Source organism: Bubalus bubalis, chromosome 8 (genome assembly GCF_019923935.1).
Source record: "Bubalus bubalis isolate 160015118507 breed Murrah chromosome 8, NDDB_SH_1, whole genome shotgun sequence".
Classification (NCBI taxonomy): domain Eukaryota; kingdom Metazoa; phylum Chordata; class Mammalia; order Artiodactyla; family Bovidae; genus Bubalus; species Bubalus bubalis.
Window position 1 is genome coordinate 97,803,688 of NC_059164.1, and position 21,027 is coordinate 97,824,714.

Sequence of the window (21,027 nt, forward strand, 5' to 3'; positions counted from 1 at the left end):
AAGAGGACTGCCTAAGTGAAAGCGATAGTCGCTCAGTCGTGTCCTGACTCTTTGCAACCCCATGGACTGTCCATGGAATTCTCCAGGCCAGAATACTGGAATGGGTTGCCATTCCAGTCTCCAGGGTATTGTCCCAGCCCAGGGATGGAACCCAGGTCTCCTGCATTGCGGGCGGCTTCTTTACCAGCTGAGCCACAAGGGAAGTCCCTGAGTGCCTACGGGGAATCTACAAAAGTATTAGGAGAGAGTGAGGACCAGTTACTGCCCATAAGTCGGGCACTTTAAAGGCTTTTACTTTAATCACCGTTTAGGATTTAAAACACCAGGAAAGCAGGAGCTTTCCTCCGCGAGGAGTGCCCACCTTCATCCCCAAGCTGCAGTTTCACATGAGTGATCACCTCATCACTTCAAGATTCCGTCGACACTTCACTAGCTTGGCAGATAGTTCCTTTTCGACGCTTTCAAGCACCCCAGCCTAAGAGTTCCTGAGGTTTACCTATTGCCCAGGCGACGCGCCGGGTTTTGTTTTTCTACTTCCCCGCCGGAACAAGCCCGCCCACTAGCGTCAGAGCTAGCTCCTCACTGGTCCAGAAGTGTGCTCGTCTCCTCAAAGAGCCAATCAGAGCCTCACTTTCTACTCAGGGGATTTGAAAAACGGAAAAGACCTTGACCTGTTCCTGGGAGTAGGGCGGGGGTGTGAATGATTGACAACTCGACTCTCCAATAGTCAGAGCCTTAGGACCTGCCCCTTCTGGCTCCGGGGCTAGAAAAGAGAGTCGATGCCGGGCCGCAGTGATGAGCCCTGGGAGACGCTGGCTGTTAGGTTTTCCGAGGAGCGGCTGCTACTGGTGGCCTTTTTGCAGGTGAGTGGTTGCTGTTGTTAATAGTGCTGTTGCGAAGGTTTTCCATTTGTCAATGATGTGGTGGTTTATTTCAGCGCGCTGGAGGGCCAGTTTCTTTCCTCCCCAGGTTCAGTCTGTGGTGGGAGTCTGGCACTCGCACGCCCACCCCTCAAGCCCCGACCCTCACTTATCCCGCAGGTCCCGTTCAGCTGTCCCTTTCTCAGAATAAGCCTGTCTAGTCTGCCAACGGAAAGGAGGACCCCGAGTTGTTTATTCTAGCCGTCAAGAAACCTAGAATAAACAGAGAGTTGAAGGGAGTGATAACTCTACTCCCCTGGACGTCTCAGGTACCGGGTGTCAGTCAGCCCCGTTCATCGTAGGACTCCCCCTGAAAGGGCGCTTCGGTGTGTTTTCAGGGCCTTGGCGCTATATTGAGGGCGATGGCAGACTTGGCCCTTGAAGGCTCAGTAGATAGAAAAAACCTGAACGTCATGAAAGGAGAAAGGTAAATATCTGCAGTGGTTTCATGGAGGGTTCAAATCTGGAACTAAATCACAGGTTCTTTGAACCACTACAAATGAAAAAGTAAGTGTATTTCTTCTTCTTTCCAAGGCATGAGCGCCATGTTACTGGAGAAAGAGTAGGAATGCCGAATGGAAGTGAAATTCACAGTTGAGTTTTGAGGAATAATTGGTTGTTGGCTAACTTACTATAACTCTCATTACCTTACCGCCTCCCAAATTATGGAGGCTTAATGGCTTATAAGTGGTATCAGAATGTTAACTGCCCACTTTGGGGGGGGGGGGGGTCGGAATCTGATGCAATCTTTCACCAGTAGTTTCTAGGGTTTTCTATAATGAAAGCAGAACACATGTCATTTTGTCTTTTAAAACTGCCTCCCCTGAGGCCAAGGGACTAGGTATGTTCCATCCTTGTATTCGTATGCACCTCACATACCACAGATGCTACTCAATTGTGGTGGGGTTTAGAGAGGCATAATTCAATCAAATGGTGTTGTGGAAGGAGCTCTGAGTTGGCAGTCAAGACACCTGGGTTTAGTCTTGAAGTTGTGTGATCTTAGTGAAGCGAAAGTCACTCAGTCATGTCCAACTCTTTGCAACCCTGTGGACTATACAGTCCATGTAATTCTTCATGCCAGAACACTGGAGTGGGTAACCTTTCCCTTCTCCAGGGCATCTTCCCAACCCAAGGATCCAACCCAGGTCTCCCACATTGCAGGCGGATTCTTGACCGGCTGAGCCACAAGGGAGGCCCAAGAATACTGGAGTGGGTAGCCTATCCCTTCTCCAGGGGATCTTCCTGACCCAGGAATCAAACCAGATTCTCTTGCATTGCAGGCAGATTCTTTACCAACTGAGCTACCAGGTGTAATCTTTCAATTCTCTGACTGTTAACTTCTGCCTCTTTAAAAAGTGGATGTTGCATTAGATTATTTCTGAGGTCTATGCCTGTGTTCAAAGTCTGTTTTAAACTAAAGATTCTTAAACATTTTCCACCACAAGTACATCTGCAAAATCTCATTACAGTAAATTCCTAACCAGTCTGTTAGCAAACAAAAGCTCCCAGCTACAAGGGTTGTACCTGGTTCTTTTGTGTCCACATTTAAACCAAACCAAGTGGGTCATTGTAGAAAATTTGGTCGTTGTCCAGAATGAACATTGTACAGAAGTAAAACAGAAAATGTCATCCTTTATTCCACTACTCAGAGACAGCTGCTGTTGGTGTCTGGGTAGATCTTTCAGTCTCTCTTCCTCTTTTGCCTTCTATGGTTGGTTGAAATTAAGTGGCACATTTCATTTTAAATTTATATTAAGTAATGACATCTAAATTCAGCCACACCTTCATCTTTGTCTTATGCCTAGAGCATAGAGGACACGCCAGTGTCTGAACTGATGATGGGTCACTTGAACATCCTTGGAATGAAATCTGGTGTGAAGGGATATTTGTATGGGAAAATAGGACTAAAAGTATCACTGAATAACAAAACTCTTTAACTGAAACGTGGCCACAAATATGAAAAAAAAACATAGTTTATAAAATGTAAAATAAATGTTAGCCACTTTACCAAAGCATGTGAATTATAGAATATCACTTAGTATTTGGTATGCTTCTAGGACTGTATCTAACCATCAACACCCCTGCCCTGAAACACATACAACATTTGATTGCATTCCTCCTTCCCCTATCTAATTTAACCTTTTCTCCTTACCCCCACCCTCATTATATTTTATCCCCAGCTTTTGTTTCTGCTCAAACCATCAGCAAGGTAGGATCACTTTCAAGGGCCTGAGGTCTGTATCAGTCTTCATGTGTTAGTCAAAGTCTGCGCCATTCAACCCAGAATACCTTGCATTCTTTGGTAGGGTGCTTCACCATCATCTCATTTAGTATTCCTCATAGCCCCTTGAGAAACAGTAATTTCATTATCCTCATCTTTATGGACAAGAAACCTGACGTGCAGCAGATAACTTAGTCAAGATGACACTGTCATTGAGTAGCAGAGCTGGGACTAAAGTCTAGGTTTCTTCACTTCACACTTTTGGGATTTGGTGGAAATGGTTTGTTTTGACACAAATGCTACTACTGTAGGGGAATAAGTAACCAGAGATAGGAAGGAGACGTCTTGAATGGGTATGCCACACATGAGTGATGCCATGCCAGCTGGAACAGGCCACATGCCCCACGCACACACATCTCGTTGCTGGACACTTCCCTGTGAATAAGGGTCTACCTGCTATGGTTTGTTACCTCTGTAACATGGGGTCAGTCAGGGCTGTTAGCAGGTATAGAGTTGGAGAATGACAGGGTAATAGTGTCTGGAAAACACCTATAAGTAATAGAGTTTGCTCCTGGTAAAACAGTTGTTCTTATAATGCAAATACAAATGGAAAAATTACCATCAAGCTTTTGGAAAAGTAATAGATGAGGAACAGGAGGTACTTTTGGATACAGGCATGTTTGAACTTTTCATATTGAGCTGGGCTTGGAGAATCTTAGGAACTGAGCTCCAGATTTCATTTCCCTTAAGAACTGTTCCTTTTTATCAGAAACTTGATTAACCTCTCTTTTTCCTGTCCTCAAGTCTAGCCAGTCTGTCTTCTGTAGAGCTAGATCCCTAATGCAGTGGGGGTTGAGAGTCATTCAAAGCTGCATCGTGAGGATTTAGACCTCCAAGTGGTGCAAACATGGAAACACCCAAATGGTCTAGGGTAGCATTTGAATATTTATTATCGAAGAGAAAGCTTTGGATCAAAGCAACTCTGGTTCTGTATTCCTTATTTTATATTGCTTCAACATTCTATCATTGATCACATTTCTTACTCAATTTTTGGAAACAGAAAACAAGCTGAGACTGGACTTTATCCTATAATTTTCCCCACCTGTTCATGAGTTGCCAGTTCAAGTTCACTTGAAGTGTGAAGCACTGTGACAATTTATAAAGATGTCTAATAAAAGTAAAGCATGTCAAAATGACATATTTTTGAAGTTGGTTAACAAGATGAATAATTTTTTTCCTTATTCTGTCTTGAACCCATTATTAAGTAATTTGATGAAGCAAAATAAACTACTCAGACTGATGTAAATGTGCTCAGTATTGTCTTATGTGAAGGATTAAAAACAGTTATGAATGGGATTCCATTATTCAAAGTACTTGCAGTGCTGGCCAAGAATAAAATAAGGTGATTTTAATAATGTAGGGATTATCCTATGACAGGATGCTTAAATGTTCAAAATGCTGATGTGATTAGTAGATCTGAGTAATCTCAGCTAGACCAGGGTTTAGGAAGCTAAGACCTTCTGGCCTACTATCTTTCCAGCCCACAAGCTATGAATGGCTTTTACATTTTTTTAATGGTTGAAATAAGTCAAAGAATAACAATATTTCATATGCATGGAAATTATATGAAATTCTCATTTCTTTATCCATATGTAAAAGACAAAAAGTTCCAATATGTTTATTGGAACATAGCCTTATTTGTTCATATATGCATTGGTTATGACTGCTTTCAGCTACAGTGGCAGAATTGAGTGATTTTAAGAGCGACCATATCACTCACAAAGCCTAAAAAATTTACTCTTGGACCTTTTACAGAAAAAGTTGCCCCCCCCCCTTTTTTTGCCTCCAGCTAAGCTGGAGTGTCTCTCACATCATTGCCTTCATCCCATTTCAACAGCAATTATGCTGCCCCAGGTCTTCATTAAATGTTGCCAGAATAGTTGCAAAAGATTCATACATTTCTCTTACTTGTAAATGCTGCCTGATCCTCCTAAAATACACATTATTAAAGCTTTAATGATGTCCCAGTACTTGCAGAATAACTTATGTTCTTTGGCACAATGTCCTTTCAAGGCCACTGTTCAGCCTTATCTTTCTAGACTGCTGTCCTCCTACTTCCTTATTATACCCTATACTTAGTATAGGGTGATCATATAATTTTCTAGATGGGACTTTCAAGTGTGACAGGGGCCCTATAATAATTATGTTGGGGAAACAGGTCTAAAGCAAGACTGTCCTAGGCAAACCAGTTTGAATGGTTCTCCATAAATACCCATTCCCTTACCTCTACTCACTCTTCCCTTAGACCAGAATTCCTTTTCTTTTTTCTATAAATCTTAAACATCTTTTCAAATCCAGCTTAAATAGTGCCATGTCCACGAAGCATTATTCAAAAAAAAAAACAAAAAACAAAAAACAACTCCTTTTCCGTCTCCCTTATACATCAAGTGCTTTCTCGTGCTGTGGATTACTTTCTGCTGTTGTGATACACACACGTCACTTTTCCCCCATTAGTCCCTTGGAGGCATCATTCAAGTTTGATTCTCTGTTCCTCTCAGGCCTAGCTTTATGCCATGTTCAAATGAGATTTGCAGCATATGTTTGAAGAATGAGTTGTTTGACCAGACTGGGCAGACTGATGAGTATCTGGGGCTGTCAATGGATACATCATCCATTTTAATGTAATTAAAGTCATGAGAAAAGTTGGGTTTCCCGGGTAGGAAGACAGAGCCTTGGGTGCCAATATGGTAGTAAAGCAGAGTGGGTCAGGGCATATGTATAGGCACTGCGGTCCAGGCTGGCCTGATATTGAACTCCTGCTCTGCCACTTACAGTCTTTGTCCTCTTGGGCAGGTTAGCCTCTCCTGAGTTTCTGCATCTATAAAATAGGAGTAATTGTAGTAACCTGTCCATAGAATGGTGGTTGAGAATTCAAATCGTCCCAAGCACACGATGAGCACTCCAAGAAAGGTAGCGGCCATGGCGTCATAACTGGCTTCCCTGGTGGCTCAGATGGTAAAGAATCTGCCTGCAGTGCAGGAGACCCAGGTTCAGTCCCTGGGTAGGGAAGGTACGTGATGATACATGCTTCACCATCCTAGTACTGTTGCCAACGGGTGGGCAGCACCAGGACGTAACAGTAGAAGAGGTGGGAGAAATGCAGCCCTGAAGTCTTAGAAGAATTTTTCTTCCCATGATGGAAGTGCTTGGCTTCAGAGGGGTCAAAGCAGTGGGAGTCCTGAGTGAAGATGGTCTCCACTTACTAAGAAGTGACTAATCAGCAGTCTTTTGAGACTGTTTCAGTAGAGTGGGCAAGGTACAAGGTAGGTGTCAGACGACTAAAAAAAATAATGGCCAGAAGGAAGGGAAAAACAGCCAAGAGGAAGGGGCAGGAAGAGGAGATGCAGAGTCATGTAAAAGATATGTTTGCTTAGTATTTTTTTCCTTTGAGCCACATCATATTTTAAAAAGGAAGGCACCCTGAAGTGTGGTCACTCAGTGACCTGTGTGGCCCCTTGGGGGTATGAAGTAAATCACTGACTAAAATCAGCGCTTAATTCAAGTGCCAATAACCCTTGTTGAGAGGATAAATGAGCACCTTTAAAAAGAATAGTTTTTAATTCTTAGCATGGCCCCTCTTTCTAAGTTGGCGGTGTCTGGTGCCTGATTCGACATTGTGCCTTGAGGTTCTCACGAGCAGTCACATGCTGAGCCCTCCTTTATACTCACCTTGTTTGTGAGCATCTCATGAAATGTCTGCCTGGGTTGGAAAGACAAGCTGTGACTGGAGATGCTCCTGTGAAGTGAAGCCAAGTGAGCCTACATGCTCACACCCAGACTCGCAAGTCTTCCATGATGAGGTAGAAAGAGCATGGGTGTCAGAGGCACAGGGCCTGGATGACAGCTCCAGTCTCATTTAGTGCCTCTGTGTTTTTGAACAAATCAGTCTCTTTTCTCTGTGCATATTGTTAAGGCCATTTAGGAACGTACTAAACTGTAACAGATACAAAAATATGATGGATGATTGTTCTTGGCTCTGCCTTTGCCATCAAATACATTGGAATTCTTGAGTTAAATCTTCCTAACATCTTGGACCTGCCAACTAACTGTTGATATGTTTTTTTGGCCATACCGTGTGACATGTGAGATCTCAGTTCCAACCAGGGATGGAACCCACACTGCCTGCAGTAGAAGGGTGGAGTCTTAACCACTGGATTGCCAGAGATGTTCCCCGCTGACTGTACTATGCTTTGGCAGTTACCACAAAAACTATTGGACTTCCCAGCTGGCATAGTGATAAAGAATCCGCCTGCCAATGCAGGAGATGTCAGAGATGTGGGTTCAATCCCTGGGCTGGGAAGATCCCCTGGAGTAGGAAATGGCAACCCCCTCCAATATTCTTACCGGGAAAATTCCATGGGCAGAGGAGCCTGGCATCCAGCAGTCCATGGGGTCCCAAAGAATTGGACGTGATTCTGAATACTCATTGCACCACGCTTAGCCTTATTACACAGTCTAATCATTTTTGCTTGTCTTTGATTCAGTCAACACACCTACTAAGTACCTAGTATGTGTCAAGAGTCATGCTGGGTTCCAGAGATAGGCAGTGAGTCATCAGCTCTAATGCAGGTTACAGGGCACATGGACGGGGAACAAGCGATCCGTCACAGTGGCCTATCACAACTGTACCCAATGTCATAAAGCAGGGGGCCTTGGGAAGGCACCTCACCACTTTCAATGGGTGAGAAAGAAGGACATACACAGAAGTCTGAAAGCATCATCCTTAAACCAGCAGCATCAGCATCACCTGGAATCTTGTTATACCCACCCCAGACCTACTCATTCAGGCTGTGGAAATGGGGCCCAGTAATCTGAAACAGTTCTCTTGGTGATTCCAATGCACATCAAAGTTTGAGAAACCACCAGCCTAGAGGAAATAACATTTAAACTAAGCGCTATAGTCACACCATTCAATATAGTAACCACTGGTCATGGGTGGCTATTGAGCCCTTGAAACTTGGCTAGTTCAAAGTGAGTTGTGCTTTAAGTATAAAATGCAGATCAGGTTTCAAAGACTTACTAAGAAAAAAAAATACCTCATTAATTATTTTATATAGATCATATGTTAGAATGATAATCCTTTGAAACTAAAGGGTTAAATAAAATGAATTATTAAACTTTCACCTACTTTTTTCTGCTTAATATGACTTTTAGAAAGTTTAAAATTACCAACTTTAAAAAGCTGATTATATGTGGCTTGAATTACATTTTGATTGGACACAGCTGATGACTAGTGGGTCCAAAAAGCAGAGTGGGATTGAAGTGGCAGACTAGTGGGTCCAAAAAGCAGAGTGGGATTGAAGTGGCAGTCGGAGGGGAGGTGATGATGGGTAAGGGTTCTGTGTAGAATACAGAGTATGCAGAGTTCCTGAGGCCAGAAAGAACATGGTATGTTAAGGAAATAAAACCAAAGCCTTACTGGTCACATTAAGGATTTTGAGTTTTGTCCTAAGATCAACAGGAAGTAATTTGAGGGTTTTAAACAGGGTACTCAATTTTCAGGAAGTTTGTAGCTAATACATGAGGGTAAGATAACTACGGCTGAATATTGCACAACTCTCAGAATCAAAGCTCCCTGCTCCTGCCCAGAAGATGGTGAGGGTGGAGGCATTTGGTCAGGCGGTACCATCAAGAGGGAAGGAGCAGAACCCTGACCATCAGCTGCCTCCACCCCAGCATATGAGGCAGAAATACCCCTGCTAAAGGGAAAAGCAGACACCTGCGAATAGTTTTGTGCTCAGTTCATTTTCAGCTTGGTCAATGTTGAGAGCTGGAGGAAACATTCCAGAAGAGTCCAAAGTTGAGTAGGAGTTTGATTACAGAGCTGGGACTCTGCAAGGCACTGGCAAAGGTTTGGTGAAGGGAGGGTCGGATACAAGGGAGCCTGGCATATGTGGGGATTAGCAGGTCTGTCCTTTGAAAAAGTGCACTGGACAACCACAGAGAAAGGGCCCAGATTAGAGCCTGGAGGCCTGGGCTCTGACCAGCTCCAGGAGGTGGGGGTGGGGCTTCCCATTCACCTGTGACCTGGAGGAACTTCCCCTTTAAGTCACAGGTCATACACTAGCAGACTCAAGCTACCCTCAGACAGGTCTTGTTTAGCTCATGTTTTTTTAAATGTATTCTAGTTAGTTGCTAGTATTTGTATCAGATATCACATGAAATTACATTTCCAGTTCTTTTGAAAATTGGAAAATTGAGGACCTCAGTTCCTCAGTCTCACAGAGAAATGGGCTGGAGCTAAGTAGTAGTTACTCCTTTCATTTTTCCTATGAGCTTTTAAGCTGAAATGATCATGTTACCAAAAAGAAAAAAAAAATTATTTATTCTTCAAAACAGAATCCACAAGTTTTTTCTGGTCTGAGTCTTGCATTCTCTCCAGTCTTCTGTTTCCAGCAGCCCTCAGCTTCTCTTTGTTCTCCAGAAAAGTTCTAGAATGGTACCCTTAGCTCAGTGAGACTAGATTATACAGATGCTCCATCCATGTGTCAATGTGCATGAGTTGCATCCATCAGAGAAGCACATATGTTCTCTGCAGTTCAGCAATGTTCCCACTATCCCTGCAGCCCCACACAGATCTTCAGCCTCTGCCTGAAACTTTAAATGAAACTGCAGTGTTGTATTTGTTGGTAAACACTTGGCATACCAGCTCCCACAGATTGAATCATAAAGATTGCAAACTTTAAACCTCAACAGCTCCTTTGTAAATATCCAGCCATTAATTAAATGGCAAAGGTCAGTTGATAGCAAGGAGGAGAGAGGGAAGGGACTTCCTTGACCTGAAGTAGATGCTCCAGTTCAGTATCTTACCCTGTGTTTGCCCTCTGTGCACCATAATAAGGGGCTGGTGTATTTGTAGAGTCTTTGTGGCTGTAGCACTATTTCTCTGCTCCAGTGTATATATTTTGAGAGGGAAGAAACAGAAAGTGTCTTATTTCTTAAAGTAAACAAATAGAGCTGATTAAAATACTGTAAAGCTTCGTGATAGGTGCCTGAGTGTTTATGATATTGCTATGCTTTTTTCCCCCCTCAGAATAGTTCATCATCAAAAGATGATGAAGAGGGGCATCTGCCTACAATATTTGTGCATCACACTCTTCATTTGAAGTGAAAAATAACTTCTTTGCTATAAGGAGCTTCTTGCTTGACAAGACACAGTAAGGGCTGAGGTAGAGAACCATTGACAGCTTCTCTTTTCTCCATCCCCCTCCACCACCACCACCACCACCAAAAACAGAGCAGTAAATAAAATGTTGCATGGGCATGAATCCAGTTTTTGATGGGCCAGAAGCTTCTAGCACTTAGTGGATTGGGGTGGGCTGTTCAAAAAAACAATACCCAAGTGTCTTTCTTTTGCTGATTAAACACACATACACGTTCTCATCCATGTGAATTCATTAATTGGTCTCTCCCAGCACCTTAGAAGTAGCTTGTTCAAGTGAGGGGCCCTAAAGCTTGAGCTTCATTCGTTTCATGAATACTCCACTTCCAGGTACCAGTAATCACCTAGCCAAACACTGCCTAGCTGCCTTTCATCCCATTTTGAGTTTTCTGCCCCTTGATGCCCATCTGGGTTGAGGGGAGAGGCATTGTTCTCCCTCTGGAAAGTCTCAGCTCTGCAAGGTACCTTCAGCTGCGTCCTGAGCCCAGGCTCTTCCAATAACCTGATGCTTCCCTGTTGCAATGCACTAAATGAAGGTCAGACTTCACTGACGCCCGATGAGAAGGGAAGGTCATAAACCTAACTGCTGTCACCTTTCAACCACTTGCAGATCATCTCCATCTGCTTCCTCCCTTAGGTCCGCTCTTGACCCTCTGAAATTGGAAGCTTTGTTGTAAAGACTTTCCCCCCACTTCAGAATCTCTCGGAATTAACTAAAGAAAGGAAGAAATTAGATCCAGATTCCAATTAACTTCATCACTGATTATTATATAACTGTGGGCGAATCACAGTTTAAGTGGGACAGAGTATCTCCAGTTCATGGAAGTTGCCAAGAATGGCAGAAGACCAGGCCCTGATGTTTGTATAATCTGTGCCCCCTGGTGTGGAAAGTGCTGGGTGCACAAACCGAGTAGCATTTGTCAGTGTGGATGTGTCTGGTAAAAGGCCAGCAAGGCAGGCTGGTGCAGCCAGGCTGCAGATTTTCTCCAGGGGACTGAGTGGGCCCAGATTTCTGGGCTAGCAGCTTCAGCTAGGGGGTTCAGAAACACTCCAGGGTTGCCTGTCCCACCTTACTAGAGTCTTCCTCTGTGATGTGGCTGGCATGGATAGGACAGCTGAAGGGTTGCGAGGAGGAGCTGTGGCCTCCCTATCTGTGTGCTCCTCTCACTCCTGCAGACCTGCTTCTGGTAATCTGTTCCTACAGGCAGCATCTCTCAGCTGCTTGATTTGATAGCTGGTTTTGTATCCAGATTTATTTCTGCCAAAAACTGTCATCTTGAGTCAGGTGAGAGATTATTTAAGTGACTACCATATTGAATGCTAAGGTTGATTGAAATCATCTTCAGTTCAGTTCAGTTCAGTCGCTCAGTCGTGTCCGACTCTTTGCGACCCCATGAATCGCAGTACGCCAGGCCTCCCTGTCCATCACCAACTCCCGGAGTTCACCCAGACTCACGTCCATCGAGTCAGTGATGCCATCCAGCCATCTCATCCTCTGTCATCCCCTTCTCCTCCTGCCCCCAATCCCTCCCAGCATCAGAGTCTTTTCTAATGAGTCAACTCTTCGCATGAGGTAGCCAAAGTACTGGAGTTTCAGCTTTAGCATCATTCCTTCCAAAGAACACCCAGGGCTGATCTCCTTCAGAATGGACTGGTTGGATCTCCTTGCAGTCCAAGGGACTCTCAACAGTCTTCCCCAACACCACAGTTCAAAAGCATCCATTCTTCGGTGCTCAGCCTTCTTCACAGTCCAACTCTCACATCCATACATGACCACAGGAAAAACCATAGCCTTGACTAGACGGACCTTTCTTGGCAAAGTAATGTCTCTGCTTTTGAATATGCTATATAGATTGGAATTGAGATTGCCGGGAGAAATATCAGTAACCTCAGATATGCAGATGACACCACCCTTATGGCAGAAAGTGAAGAGGAACTACAAAGCCTCAATGAAAGTGAAAGTGGAGAGTGAAAAAGTTGGCTTAAAGCTCAACATTCAGAAAACAAAGATCATGGCATCCAGTCCCATCACTTCATGGGAAATAGATGGGGAAACAGTGGAAACAGTGTCAGACTTTATTTTTCTGGGCTCCAAAATCACTGCAGATGGTGACTGCAGCCATGAAATTAAAAGACGCTTACTCCTTGGAAGGAAAGTTATGACCAACCTAGATAGCATATTCAAAAGCAAAGACATTACTTTGCCAACAAAGGTTCGTCTAGTCAAGGCTATGGTTTTTCCTGTGGTCATGTATGGATGTGAGAGTTGGACTGTGAAGAAGGCTGAGCGCCAAAGAATTGATGCTTTTGAACTGTGGTGTTGTAGAAGACTGTTGAGAGTCCCTTGGACTGCAAGGAGATCCAACCAGTCCATTCTGAAGGAGATCAGCCCTGGGTGTTCTTTGGAAGGAATGATACTAAAGCTGAAACTGCAGTACTTTGGCCACCTCACGCGAAGACTTGACTCATTGGAAAAGACTCTGGTGCTGGGAGGGATTGGGGGCAGGAGGAGAAGGGGATGACAGAGGATGAGATGGCTGGATGGCATCACTGACTCGATGGACGTGAGTTTGAGTGAACTCTGGGAGTTGGTGATGGACAGGGAGGCCTGGCGTGCTGCGATTCATGGGGTCGCAAAGGGTCAGACACGACTGAGCGACTGATCTGATCTAGGTCGGTCATAACTTTCCTTCCAAGGAGTAAGCATCTTTTAATTTCATGGCTGCAGTCACCATCTGCAGTGATTTTGGAGCCCCCCAAAATAAAGTCTGCCACTGTTTCCCCATCTATTTTCCATGAAGTGATGGGACCGGATGCCATGATCTTCGTTTTCTGAATGTTGAGCTTTAAGCCAACTTTTTCACTCTCCACTTTCACTTTCATCAAGAGGCTTTTGAGTTCCTCTTCACTTTCTGCCATAAGGGTGGTGTCATCTGCATATCTGAGGTTATTGATATTTCTCCCGGCAATCTTGATTCCAGCTTGTGCTTCTTCCAGTCCAGTGTTTCTCATGATGTACTCTGCATAGAAGTTAAATAAGAAGGATGACAATATATAGCCTTGACGTACTCCTTTTCCTATTTGGAACCAGTCTGTTGTTCCATGTCCAGTTCTAACTGTAGCTTCCTGACCTGCATACAAATTTCTCAAGAGGCAGATCAGGTGGTGTGGTATTTCCATCTCTTTCAGAGTCATCCTGGTATTGTTTAAATGTTGAAACTTAGATTTTTTTGTGTGTGTGGTGTAGACTATGGCATTGAAGAGCCAGTTTTCTCTACTCGGTGATTTACATACCAGCTGAATGTGGTTTATTGAATTAGCATGTTTAATAACTTCTATAATAAGATGAGACTGTAAATATTTCTTTCTTCACCAGAGGGAAAACAGAATGAGAAGGTGTTCCTTCAATCTTGAATCAGCTTCTCAAAGCTGGGAATTCCCAGCTACAAGTCATCATTTTAGACACGTACAACTCATTCTATTAAATCGTCTCTTCTGTAAGCAGGAACTGCCTTTTTATTTGATGGAAATGTAGCATGCCATTAGAATGAAGTGTTCTGTTGTTTTATGTCATCCAATTAACGTATACTATCTAACCATCAGAAAATTTAAGTCAGCTAACTAGGTTCCATGTAATTATCTGTAGACTCTGCCCGTATGTGCCATAGTGTGTATGAGTTGCTGGATGCCTGATGTCAAAACAGTTCAAGGAAGCATTCCAGTATATTTTAGAAACTGGCTGTTGGAAAGTTGTGCTTCCACTCCCAGGTAGTCATTTGAATGAAACATATAACTTTTATACTTCTTGTTTCTTCTCCATCTAGATATATTGTTGTCACTGAACTCTGGCCCTTTGGAAAGCCCTAGAGAAGCTCAGCCATCAATATGTCCAAGTACAAACTGATTATGTTAAGACATGGAGAGGGTGCCTGGAATAAAGAGAACCGCTTTTGTAGCTGGGTGGATCAGAAACTCAACAGTGATGGACTGCAGGAAGCGCGGAACTGTGGGAAGCAACTCAAAGCACTAAACTTTGAGTTTGATCTCGTGTTCACATCCATCCTGAACCGGTCTATCCACACAGCCTGGCTGATCCTGGAAGAGCTGGGGCAGGAGTGGGTTCCTGTGGAGAGCTCCTGGCGTCTCAACGAGCGTCACTATGGAGCCTTGATCAGTCTCAACAGGGAGCAGATGGCGTTGAATCACGGTGAGGAGCAGGTGAGGCTGTGGAGAAGGAGCTACAACGTGACCCCTCCTCCCATCGAGGAGTCCCATCCTTACTACCATGAAATCTACAACGACCGGAAATATAAAGTGTGTGATGTGCCTTTGGATCAGCTGCCACGATCCGAGAGCTTAAAGGATGTTCTGGAGAGACTCCTTCCCTATTGGAATGAGAGGATTGCTCCTGAAGTTTTGCGTGGTAAAACCGTTCTGATATCTGCTCATGGAAATAGCTGCCGGGCACTCCTGAAATATCTGGAAGGTACCATCTTCATGCTATTACTAACCAGGTCTTAGTCTAGAAAGAACATGGTTTCTAAACGAATAATGCACAGTTTACATTATAGACTTTCCTTCCCTATCACCTTCTGTCACTTTAGCCATTTAAGGATTGTTTTGTTCTATCAGAAATCCTGGGTATTTTATGTTTGTATTATTTGCTCTAACCTCAGGAAGCCTCAGAATCACCTGAAGGGAGGGAGCATTTGGACCACCCCTGGTTTCTGGCCCCATTCTTGGAGCCTGTAGGCCCGGGGTGTGGCTCCATAATTTGCTTTTCCAAAGAATTTCCAGGTGATGCTGATACTGCTGCTTGGGCTTCTCCAAGTGCTTGAGAAGCACTGATTTAAAAGATTATGTGTCTTTTGTAGTAACCAGGTAAGAGGAGGCTGGGGAGGGAAGAGGTTTCTGTAGAAATGGTATGCAAGGTACTTTTTTTTGTTGTTGGTTGTCTAGTGTTTCACGATAAGTAAAATTATATAGATTTTAGTCTTGCTCATGTTCTTCCAGCTTTAAACAACCATTGCTGTATTTTCAGACGTAGTTTTCCTGGATAATTGTTTTGTTCCAGTCTTCTCTTTCCAGACCAGATTTAGTCATTGACTGGGAGAAAGTTCAGGAGAAGGAAAAGAAAATGATGGCTTATTAGAGATAATCAGTAGCTTTAATTTTAATTCCTTGATGTTGTGTTGTAGAAAGTACTGTTGTTACCTATCTCTTAAGTAACATGAACTCTTCGGAGGACTCGAGCTCACCAGTTTGGGGCACCGTGATTGCACTGTAACATCTTCAGGGGTTTTCTCTCTCCTTTCTCCCTTCACTCAACAATCCCATTGTTCAGTCGAGTCCGACTCTTTTTTCGACCCCATGGACTGCAGCACTCCAGGCTTCCCTGTCTTTCACCGTCTCCTGGAGCTTGCTCAAACTCACGTCCATCGAGTTGGTGATGCCATCCAACCATCTTGTCCTCTGTCGTCCCATTCTCCTCCTGCCTTCAATTTTTCCCAGCATCAGGGTCTTTTCTAATGAGTTAGCTTTCACATAAGGTGACCAAAGAATTGGAGCTTCAGCATCAATCCTTCCAGGACTGATTTCCTTTAGGATTGGCTGGTTTGATCTCCTTGCAGTCCAAGGGACTCTCAAGAGTCTTCTCCAACACCACAGTTCAAAAGCATCAGTTCTTTGGTGCTCGACCTTCTGTATGGTCCAACTCTCACATCCATACATGACTACTGAACAAACCATAGCTTTGACTATATGAACCTTTGTTGGCAATGTCTCTGCTTTTTAGTACACTATCTAGGTTTGTCATAGCTTTTCTTCCAAGGAACAAGCATCTTTTAATTTCATGGCTGCAGTCACCATCTGCAGTGATTTTGGAGCCCAAGAAAATAAAGTCTGTCACTGTTTCCATTGTTTCCCCATGTATTTGCCATGAAGTGATGGGACCAGATACCATGATCTTAGTTGTTTGAATGTTGAGTTTTAAGCCAGCTTTTTCACTCTCCTCTTTCACCGTCATCAAGAGGCCCTTTAGTTCGTCTTTGCTTTCTGCCGTAAGGGTGGTATCATCTGCATATCTGAGGTTATTAATATTTCTCCCTGCATTCTTGATTCCAGCTTGTGCTTCATGCAGCCCAGCATTTTTTTCATGATGTGCTCTGCGTGTAAGTTAAATAAGCAGAGTGACAATATACAGCCTTGATGCGCTCGTTTCCCAAATAATCCTGATGGTTGTGTGTTTTGTGTGATGGGCTCTGTCTGGTGTTTTCCTGTCTCTTGTCACTGTCAGCAGTTAGCTCACTGGCATTAGAATGTATTTCTCCAACATCCTCTTTTCATTCTGCTTTGCTTTTCTATTCAAGGCTGTGAAAAATGAAAAGGTTGACATTGCACATGAAATAAATGAAAATAGGTTATTGTTAACAAAATGAAGTGATCTTTATGAGATTTTAATGTAAACCTTTAGCATGTGTTTTTTTCCCCTCTAATTTTTATAACATGGCCAAGAGCCAAGTCATAACTCGTATACCTGACATCCATTCCTTGTGCAGAGATCTGAAATCTATAGACTTTATTAGCTGTTAAAAACTTTATTGGCCAGGCATGGTGCTTGATCTGTTTATGTGTGGGTATGTGTGTGTATCTTATTTACTCAACTGTATAAAGAGTTTTATTCTTCCTTGTTCAGAATAGTCAGATATTTGATTAAATATGTATATATAACTTCATCATTACTGGGTTTATTATAGTACTTTATTGTTTGAAGAAGAGTTGAGGCGCCTTTCAGAAAAACAACAAACCAAAATTCAGAATTTCAAAGTTTCTTCCAGAAGATATATTCTCTTCTCCCCAGACTAATTTCTTTTTTCCAGAGATGGAATTTAGATCTTTCTGTGGGCAGATTCCCTTCGTTCAAGAAACTGCCATCATCTCCTTATGGATCCTCTTCTCTTCCCCATCTCAGCTTGGAAATCCTCCTTTTAAAGACAATTTCCTGCTGTCTGGTACTACTTACTCTTTGCCTGTCTTAATGTTTAGAGTGCTTAGATTATTCTACAGCCCCAACAGTAGCTTACTCTAATACCCCCTTCTATTAGTGCATTGGTAATTTAACCATTTGTTATTATTCTTTTTTGAAAAATATAGGAAGGCTTAATAAATGGTGGTTAGGAGGAGTGCCATCTTGGTGGGGTTGGAGACAGAATTACTTGTCAAGGGCAAAGTAACACACAGAAGAGCTGACTGTATTTGAGGGAGGTTTTGAAATCACTAATAATTTATTGAAAACAACCAAATGATACAGCTTTTTGAGAAAACAATCTGGCAGTTCCTTTACGGTGAAACAGTGATCCAACAGTTCTACCCCTAGATACATTCCTGTATTCATTTCCTAGGGTGACTGTAACAAAGGGCTGGTAACTGGGTGGCTTAGAAAAACAGATAATAATTGTCTCACAGTCCTGGGAGCTGAAAGTCCTAAATCAAGTATTGGCAGGGTCCTGCTCCCCCTAATGGCTGTAGGAGAGAATCTTGTCTTGCCTCTTGCATTTTCTGGTGTTTGCCAGAAATCCGTAACATTCCTGGTTTGTAGATGCATCAGTGCAACCCTCCATCTTCACTTGGGGTTCTACCTGTGTGTCTCTGCATCTTGTCCAAATTTTCCTGTTTATAAGGATACCCAAAATATTGGACTGGCGCCTAACCCAGTGACCTCATTTTAACATGATTACCTCTATAAAAACTCATTTCTAAGTGAGATCACATTCTGAGGTGCTGGAGGTTACCTTCAACATATGTTTTTGGGGGAAATACAGTTAAGTGCATAACAATACCTAAGAGAAATGAAAACATATGTCCAAACAAAAACTTGTACACAAACTTTCAAAGCAGCATTATTCATAAAAGACAAAATGTAGAAGCAACCCAAATGCCCATCAGTGGGTGACTGGACAGATGAAATATGTAGTATGTCCATACAATTAAATATTATTCAGCATTAAAGAATAACTAGTGAACATGCTATAATGTGGATGAGCTTCAATAACATTATTACATGAAAGACCGCAATCACAAAGGATCACATATTGTAGGATTGTACTGGTATAAAATCTCCAGGATAAGCAAATCTATATAGACATAAAGTAGATTGTTTGTCTCCTGGGACTGAGTTGGAGGGGAAAAGGGTGGAGTGAAGAGTGACTGCTTATACATGCAGGGTTTCTTTTTGGGGTGTTGAAAATATTCTAAAACTGATTGTGGTGATGTTTGCACAACTCTGAATATGCTAAAAGCCATTGTATACGTTCCATGGGTCAGTTGTATGGGTCAGTTGTATGTGAATTACTAAAGCTACAAAATAATCAATGAGATTTAAAAATGAGAGGATTTGATATAGCCCTGAAAAGCAGTAGTTAGGGGCAAATACATGGAAGTGACAGGTAACAAAGGAGAAGTGCATGGATGTGGAGTATAGAATAAATAAAAAAATTAAAACACGGCTTTGACCATTGGGGCAGAAATGGATTTATAGGCATTACTGAGGCTTCCCTGGTGTCTCAGATGGTAAAGAATCCACCTGCAATGCAAGAGACCTGGGTTCAATCCCTGGGTTGGGAAGATTCCCTGGAGAAGGGAATGGCAACCCATTCCAGTATTCTTACCTGCAGAATCCCCATGGACAGAGGAGCCTGGTGGGCGACAGTCCATGGGGTCACAAAGAGTCCAGACACGACTGAGTGAGAAATTAGTGGGCATTTGTTCTTAGGCTTCAGTTAACTTTTCTTGTGAAGGGCTTTCTTCCTTTAATATGGATTGTATGGAACTAACTTACCTTTCAGTGGAAACAGTGTCAGACTTTATTTTTTGGGGCTCCAAAATCACTGCAGATGGTGACTACAGCCATGAAATTAAAAGATGCTTGCTCCTTGGAAGGAAAGTTATGACCAACCTAGATAGCATATTGAAAAGCAGAGACATTACTTTGCCAACAAAGGTCCGTCTAGTCAAGGCTATGGTTTTTCCTGTGGTCATGTATGGATGTGAGAGTTGAACTGTGAAGAAAGCTGAGCACTGAAGAATTGATGCCTTTGAAGTGTGGTGTTGGAGAAGACTGTTGAGAGTCCCTTGGACTGCAAGGAGATCCAACCAGTCCATTCTAGAGGAGATCAGCCCTGGGATTTCTTTGGAAGGAATGATGCTAAAGCTGAAACTCCAGTACTTTGGCCACCTCACGCGAAGACTTGACTCATTGGAAAAGACTCTTATGCTGGGAGGGATTGGGGGCAGGTGGAGAAGGGAATGACAGAGGATGAGATGGCTGGATGGCATCACCAACTCGATGGATGTGAGTTTGAGTGAACTCTGGGAGATGGTGATGGACAGGGAGGCCTGGCGTGCTGCGATTCATGGGGTCACAAAGAGTTGGACACGACTGAGCTACTGAATTGAACTGAACTTACCTTTCAGAGATTAATGAAGTAGGAGCAACTTTAAATTTTAACTCCTATCCCTATCACTGTAAACAGGCTGTATAAAAAATGTTTTCATTTGGGGAATAACTGATTTAAAACAGCAGTGTTCATGCTCAAAGAGGTCAGTTATACAAAGAATTGAAGGTATGTGTAGAGAATGGTATAAGGCTGGCAGGTGTCTGCAGGAGAAGAGAAGGGAGGTATATGGAAGGGAGATAGGGAAGGTAGAAATGGTAGGGTTGGTAACCAGGAAGTATGGCAGGCATTCAGGGGGAAAAAATTGGCAGAAAAACCAGAATATACCATTAGGCACAAGCCAATAGCTGGGGAAGCAAATGAGTGAAGATTGCAGTTTGTCCATAGGAAGTCTTTTTTTTTGTTAATTTAATTATTTATTTTAATTGGAGTCTAATTACTTTACATTGTTATGGTGGTTTTTGCCATACATTGACATGAATCAGAGGAAGTCTTAAGAATGGTTTGTGATCTTGGCTCCCTGATCTTTGGGAGGAGAACAACTTTGTTCCCTTTTGGTCTATAGTACCCCCTGGTGGTACTGTTGTTAAGATTCATCAAGGTTCTTTGCTGTTGCTAAGATTCCCTGTAGTAACTTCCATGCCTAACATGGAAGAAAATGACTTCATGTGCTGGAAATAGACTGGACTAGATTTTAGGATCACATCATAAATTATTTGTTATCTCTTGTTTTAGGAATCCTCTAAATGCTAATTCCCTCTACTAAAATTTCTCTTATAGTGTATATATATATTTTTCTTCTTACAGTGTATATTGAAAAATAAGATCCAAGTATTCTATGCCACAGCTCCAAGAATTAAGCATAAGTCACTTTTTAAAGATCAGAAGAAAGTGTTTATTTCTTCCATGTCATTTCTGATAATTTAGTGAGATCATAGCCCTTTAAAAAATTTATTGTAGATGTATATGCTCACTGGAATAGGAATACCAACATTAGTTATTTTATATGTCATTAACCTTCATGAGTTCATGTATGAAGGCTACATGTGTCGTGTTAGTCGCTTCAGTCATGTCCAACTCTTTGTGGCCCCATGGACTATAGTTTTCCAGGCTCCTCTGTCCATGGAATTCTCCAGGCAAGAATACTGGAGTGGGTAGACATTGTTTTCTCCAAGGGTTCTTCCCAACCCAGAGATCTAACCAGGGTCTCCT

General features: G+C 42.8%; 1 protein-coding gene across 3 annotated transcripts in view; it reads left to right on the forward strand.

Annotated features, from left to right (window-relative positions):
- The first annotated feature begins 703 nt into the window (after positions 1-703).
- The window catches only part of BPGM (bisphosphoglycerate mutase), a 31,150-nt gene continuing 10,826 nt past the window's right edge, over positions 704-21,027 (forward strand). For all 3 annotated transcript variants that reach the window (XM_006079869.4, XM_044946882.2, XR_006552939.2), the window contains exons 1-2: positions 704-863; positions 14,188-14,849. In XM_006079869.4, coding sequence (XP_006079931.1) covers positions 14,249-14,849 — 601 coding nt within the window. In that variant the 5' untranslated portion in view covers positions 704-863; positions 14,188-14,248. The remainder of the gene's footprint in view (positions 864-14,187; positions 14,850-21,027) is intronic.